Source organism: Takifugu flavidus, unplaced genomic scaffold (genome assembly GCF_003711565.1).
Source record: "Takifugu flavidus isolate HTHZ2018 unplaced genomic scaffold, ASM371156v2 ctg261, whole genome shotgun sequence".
Lineage (NCBI taxonomy): Eukaryota > Metazoa > Chordata > Actinopteri > Tetraodontiformes > Tetraodontidae > Takifugu > Takifugu flavidus.
Genome location: NW_026621913.1, coordinates 56,590 through 63,471, shown reverse-complemented (window position 1 = coordinate 63,471; position 6,882 = coordinate 56,590). Strand labels below are relative to the sequence as shown.

The window sequence follows — 6,882 nt, the reverse complement described above, 5'->3', positions numbered from 1 at the left end:
CTGACAGAACTTACACCTACAGCTCCCTGGCTAGACTGAGTCCCTTTCAAAGGAAGCCCAGCTCACCTCAGAGCGTTACCAGAAGCCCCAAAGTTTGTTTGCCTCAAGTCAAGTCTCCTGCAGTCCAGAGGCTGCTTTTCCCTCAGGAAGCCCCCCTGGACCAGGTGCAGCCCCTTTTGCCTCCCTCAGCCACAGCGACGGGTCACAACAGGCACAGGCACCAACTTTCCTTCGGCGCCTCTCTGCTGGACAACACCTCCTACACCGCCAAGGATCTGGACAGGGACTTTATAAAGCTGTACCACAGGTTCGTGTGCCAGAGCAAGCCCCCGTTCTTCAAAAGATTTCCGTGCCGGGTTTGCGCCAAAAACCCTGAAGCCAGCAAGAACCGCTCTTCCTCCTCACTGGCTGTGCTCGCTGTGCCACCTCACTGCTCCCTTTTGAGGAAACATGCTCGTGAACAAAGCTTGGACAGCTCCCCAGTCTCCAAACGCTCCAGAGATCAGTCCTACACGTCCTCTCCGGAGTCCAAGCGCCACAGCATTGAAATGCTGAGGCGTTGTCTCTCTTTGGCAGAACCAGCGCGGCTGCATGACGGCGTCTGCAACAGCCTGACCAAAAAAAGCTTTCTCCCTCGCATCACCTCAGTCCCCACCGAGAGAACACGAATGAGCCGTGAACCAGGTGAGCTTCTTTGGACCACTCGATGTGCTCTGCTGTTTGAGCACGATCACTCCTTCCTGTTGTGCTTACTTGCAGGTTGTTCCCCCATGTGATTGGAGCATTTATGTGGCATTTGATCCCTTTTGTTCATTTTCATTGTCACCATCTCTTCAACAGGAGTTGGTGGTGACCACTGATAGCAGTCGGCCTACAGGTCCTGGAATCTTGTTGGTTGCGTTTGCTCGCCATGGCAACGGTGCCGTGTGGAACAATGCGAGATCAGAGGGTTGTTACTAAACTGCTGCTGTGGTTGTGTGATTTTTAGATTCACCTGTTGTACAGTACATTCTCATTCTTAATAAATGTTATTTTAAATGTTTTGTAATACGTCAATAAATTCACAATTAAGTCTCTCAAACAACTTCTCATTGCAGTTATGGTTTATTTATCCTTTCACAAACTCATGAAATTCCAGTTAATTAAAAACAAAAAAGGCCCATGTGATTACACGACCATAAAAGGCATGTTTCACGAAATAACGTAAATGAATAAACAAAGTAAAAGTGACTTTTTGGTCCCATCCACATGTGCTCTCATAGGTTAGTTTTGCTCAAGTTCTATCAGAATCTGACAGTTACCGTATTGTTTGCTCTCAAATGTGCACAGCACGAAACAATACGAGCGCAAGCTGTTGGAAGCATTTAAACCGTTTAGGTTACCACTCCAGCTCCACTGGGTATTTCCCTGTCAGACAGGTGGTGCAGTGACCGACTCTCTTCTGGGACACGATCACCTTGTTCTCTTGCTTTGTGGCGATTCCCTCCTGGACAGCTGACACCAGGCCCTCGATAGTCAGATACTTAACACTGTCCGCAGCTACACAACAGCGGTGGACGCATGAGTGACACTGAACACTGGTCTATAGCTCGTACAGTAACGGTGCTTACCGATGTATCCAGCAATGTCCTTAAACTCGGGCTTGTTGGCAATGAGCTCCTCTTTGGTTGGAATGTTGATGCCCATGTAACAGGGAAATCTGATTGGTGGAGAGGCAACCCTGATATGCACCTATCAAAAGAGAAAAGGTTCCCTGAATTTACACTTACTTTTAAGGACATCCTCAGCAATAACGGTGTCCAGTTTATTTGCAAAGACTTCAATTCCCATGTTTGTGAGTGTTTTAATGTAAAGTCCTCAACACAAACTTTGACTTTTATTGACCGACTCCTTATCAACCACCGTTTGTTTGCCCACCGCTCTGATCGTCCCAGTTAATCAACCAACCTCAGTTGCACCCGCTTCTTTTAACAGTTTTATAATGGGGCAGATGGTGTTGCCTCTGACGATGGAGTCGTCAATCAGCACCAAAAATCCTGACACTTTATTTCCTCTCAGACAAAGAGCCGGTGATGGGTGATGAGTTTGTAGCTGCTGGGGGATGCGACAGACTCTGGGGGAATAATAAAGCAATTTCAGCCTGCCAGAGAAGTTTCCTTTTGTGGCCAAATGAGACAGTTATATTGTACAAAGGAATGAGGGGCTTGACCAGGCTGTGGGCAGAAATGACATAATGATCAAATAAAAATGTGTTGCCCGGGTTTAATGTGACCGGAGGTCTTCGCAGGTGCTATTTCATGTCCACGCCACACGGCAGAACCTTTCTAATAATATCCCTCTTTATTTGAGCCCTAAAGTGTGAAATGCCGTGTTTGTAAAGACCCTCGGAACGCCGTCGCATTCCCACACCCTGGTGTTGCTTGTCTAACCCGAACCCTCAGTTGGACACAAGTGACACCAGACGGGTTCGATCAGGACGTCAGGTCTAAAAACAGGTCAAGTCGGGCTGATGTTGGCCCGAGGCGAGCCAGCCCCGAAACGCTGCTTCTTCAGTGTCAGTCGTGTCACCAAAAGGTCCCGGAACTCTGAAACTGGAACCATTGGGACTCGTCCTCTGATCCAAAACATCCATGGATATTCAGTTATGATTGAAAATCCCTTTTTCCGTGTGGACTGAGCCATCTGTTGGTGGAGATGATCCACTGGGAAATGCAGGAAGACATCAACATGAGCTGGGAATTAACCAGCAGATGGAGGAAATATCCTGGATCTCACCTGTTCCGACATCCCATTTTCCCAGTAAACAAACCCAAACTGCCTTAAAGCTGCTGTCTGCAGTGCCGCTGCTAACAGGCATCCATCAACTTTCCAGTCGACGTCTGACAGCAGACAGTTTGGCTCACTCCACGCACACTTTGATTTTATTTCCCGGAGATTTGCGGCCTCAGACTGAGATCTTGGCAGTGACTGAAACGAGCGCTAACAAACACCCCGGAGCTTTTCATGTCATTTCCTCCTGACGCCACATCCATCATTAACTGTCACATTATGAAGTTCTCTGCCGAGGAGCCCTCCCCCCGCCTCTCAATAGACGTCCCAAAATTTGCTCCATGTGGCGGCGGAGGCAGCAGAACGGTTTGCTGGAGGAATGATGGGAATGATGGGTTGTGATAATGGCCGCCTTTCACAGAAGCAGCACCTCATGACCTCGAGAGCACACGTCATCAACAGCTTCCTGGTGACCGGACATGTCAGGCGTTTGTTTGGGTTTTGAGACCGACTTTGCAGTTTTGGGAAAAGACAACAAGGAAGAAAAGAGGAAAGTCGCTCCCTCCACCTGAGGATGTTACAGCCCTTCGCACCAGGAGGGGGCTGGATGCTGATTCCTATTCAGTGCAGGTCTGTACTTACAAATTGGAGGACGAGATGGGATAAAGCTGGTTTTATTAGGAGTGCTGCAGTACCACACACACACACACACACACACACACACAATCCCATTCACACTCATCATCTCGCTCCTCTTATTCCACTCTGCTGCGCCTCGGCACACAGCGCAGCACTCTGGTTCAACAGCTCCCCTCTGCAGGGAGCGGGGGAGGCCACCTCGGTCCAGCCAACCACCGGAAACTCATTATTACATTACTAAGTGATGGATCATTTCCAAATGATCTCCACACACACCTCAACAATTAGGCCACCAGCAAGGAAATTACCAATCGGCAATATAACGCTGGGACTCTGGTGTATTGGCGGGCTTTAACCTTTGAGCTAGCCCACAGATTACGCTTATTAAGGTGCAGCGTTATTGGACGAATAAAAATGGCCGCGCGGCTGCATCGGCCCACATGAGGATGTTTATTGTTCTTGCTGGAGGACTTGAGAAAGTGGGAAAGGAAAGGTGGCGTGAGGCGAACCCCTGCCTGCTGCTCACACCGAGACCGAGGAGAAAGAATCGAGGTTTGCAATCCTGTATTTGATTTGGTTTTCACTGTCATACTAACTTACCCCTACGTTACCGTAGGGTTGCAACACAATTTCCTCTACTTTTGGATACTTCTTGGTGCTTCAATTGTCCCATCTCCCCGAGCCTCTTCTCTTGGACCAGTCCTCTTCACGTCATGTCCTCTTTCAACTACATCCATAAATCCCCTCCTTGGTCTTCCAGGTATCTTGCCTGGTAATTCCACTTTCAGTGTCCTATCGGCAACTAACGTGTACTGTCACTGACGGACTCACTCCTGATCCATTCCATTGGGCTCCGTCCAAACGAGAACCTTAACATTTTCACCCCCTTGAACTCAGCACTGTTTCCTCTGTTTTCCTCAGCACCTCTGTCATCAGTGGTCGCACCTCTGTCTACCTTCCACTCCTCTATTCTATAACCTTATTTTATGGCTCATAAACATGTCTGGTTGTCACAACTCTGCACATCTCTTCTGAACATTCTCTGGAGGTTGAGGAAGATTTCATCTTTGGCCTGTTCACAGTTATAAGGTGCTAAAATCTTTTTCTTTTTTTTAAAATCTATTTCAAGGGGGATGCACAAGATCTTCCTGGGATCTAAAATCTTTAAGAAGAACCGGAATGTGTCATGCTGGAATCAGAGTTCACAGAATGCTGATTGTGGTAGATTATACCTGTAGGTAACTCCCACCTCAACTCACTGTTCATCTCTTTTACCATGAAGCGACTTTAAATATGTATGTTATAACATAAACCTAGCATGTTTTTACTGCCCTCCATCTTCTCACAGGTTAAAGAATCAGCAATTGAATTGACAAATGTGACAAATTGTTCCAAAGATGTCTCTGCGTGCTGCCATTTGCCTACAGTCAGAGTTGACCTTCCTCTTTTTGCTCACCACCCTACCGTCCTCTTCTGGGCTGGTGGCTGGACTGGTGTTCTAATTTTGAGGTAAATCCAGTCTGCTTTAAACTTTTGTATTAAATGAATCACACCAGCATGAAAAACATGGATTTGGCTTCTTTTACGGTACAGTCACCTAGTTTTGAGGATTCCTCACATTTATATTTATTGGGAGAGACGCCCATTTCTGCTTTGTACCACCGCTCGACAGTCAATGTTGCACACTTTGTTAGTATATTGAGCAGAGAAACTTTGTTGACTATATCTTTGACTTTCATGCCAAGATTCTTTCATACATCTTGGCTTTGATGTCTTCATATATGCCTTTCAAAATGGCTTTGGTGTTTCTTTAATGTTTTGACTCTGAACAAAGTCTTTATGCTTTGATCCCACCCATCGTGTCTTTGTTGTCATCTGTGGTTTACTGCTGGTCATCAGTCAAAAAGGAAAAGCTCCACACTAAATTCAACAGCTGATGGTAGGATCAAAGTTAGCCTTACCACTGCCTGGTATTTGAACAAGGCTTTATTGATGTGCTTAATTGCCATCTGCAGAAAAGAATCATGTCTCAACGAGAACAGTGATGATTGTATGTTTGGTGCAATTCCATGAAAAGTACTTACTGGAAATAAATCGTCTGTTCTATAACCACAATACACCCTTCCAAATCCTCCTCCTCCCAGCTCAGAAACTTCTCTGTAGTTTTCTCATTCTTCTGCAAACACAGATTTACTATAGCTGTACATGACAGTGGCATGAAAGAGAAAGGGGCAGCATATCACCATTAGCATGGACCAACTTGGATGATGAACTCCTACTGATCATGGAGAGGCCAGAGTATTGCATGGACCTTTTGGAGTATATTGACGTCCAAATAGACGAAGTCCTGGATAAGGTATTGACGCTGGCAATCGTGTTACGGTGGACCGCCTTCCACCGCTGCAGAGCAAGGTCTGATAATATCTTTGGATGTTCTTTCAACCTTCTTTCTGTCCATCAGGAAATCATGAGGCAGCTGGTGAAAGCTGCAATTCAAATACATAAGGCAGGTGTGTTCCACCGTGATCTAAAACTATCAAGCAATCCATCAATCTTTATTTATATAGCGTCTGTTACAATCAGATTTGTTTCTAGGCGCTTGACAGAATCTTCTACAGGCGGCAATACCTGTAGATGAATATGGCAGGGGGGGGGTCATAAAAACTACACAAGAAATAACAATGCTGGTTTACTTGGTGAGGAGGGAGGAGAGGAAACCATGACCCAGTGGGGTGACAGAGGCCTGTCAGGGGATCATGTTTCTGGACCCCGGCAGCCTTGGCCTATAGCAGCGTAACTAATATGTTAAGATAATAATTAGATGACCCCCTAAGTATGATCATTTGTCTGTCTATGGTAATAACTGGAACTACAAAATTAGTAACAATAAGCTTTTTCAAAGAGGTAGGTTTTAAGTCTAATCTTAAAAGTAGCAATGGAGTCAGCCTCCCGTACCTGGACAGGGAGCTGGTTCCATAGCAGGGGGGCCTGGTAGCTAAATGCTCAGCCCCCCATTCTAGAGACTCTGGGGACCACAAGTAGACCAGCATTCTGAGAGCGGAGCGGTCTATTGGGCTGGTAAGGTGTCACTAGCTCCTCCAGGCAGGATGGAGCTAGGCCTCTGAGGACCTTGTAGGTCAAAAGGGTTTTAAAAATTATTCTAAATTTAACGGGCAGCCAATGAAGCAACGCCAGTACAGGAGTAATGTGATCTCTTTTGTCAATACTTGTCAAAACTCTGGCTGCAGCATTTTGGATCAACTGGAGGCTTCTTACAGAGGAGTTTGGACACCCTGATAATAAAGAATTACAATAGTCCAGCCTGGAAGTAACAAATGCTGGACTAATTTTTCAGCATCATGGTGGGTTAGTAGCTTCCTGATCTTTGCGATGTTCCTCAAATGAAAAAAGGCACTTCTAGAGACGGTTTTAATGTGCGAGTCGAAGGAGAGATTTTGATCAAAAGTTACTCCA

At 46.2% G+C, this 6,882-nt stretch overlaps 1 protein-coding gene across 1 annotated transcript; it reads right to left on the bottom strand.

Annotated features, from left to right (window-relative positions):
• Nucleotides 1-1,085: 1,085 nt before the first annotated feature.
• LOC130519969 (amidophosphoribosyltransferase-like) lies at nucleotides 1,086-2,049 on the bottom strand. Its single transcript, XM_057023560.1, has 3 exons — nucleotides 1,948-2,049; nucleotides 1,611-1,731; nucleotides 1,086-1,539 (listed from the first exon to the last, which is right to left on the bottom strand). The coding sequence occupies exons 2-3, from the start codon at nucleotides 1,684-1,686 to the stop codon at nucleotides 1,379-1,381; spliced, it is 237 nt and encodes a 78-aa protein (XP_056879540.1). The 5' UTR covers nucleotides 1,687-1,731; nucleotides 1,948-2,049; the 3' UTR covers nucleotides 1,086-1,378.
• Nucleotides 2,050-6,882: the final 4,833 nt, after the last annotated feature.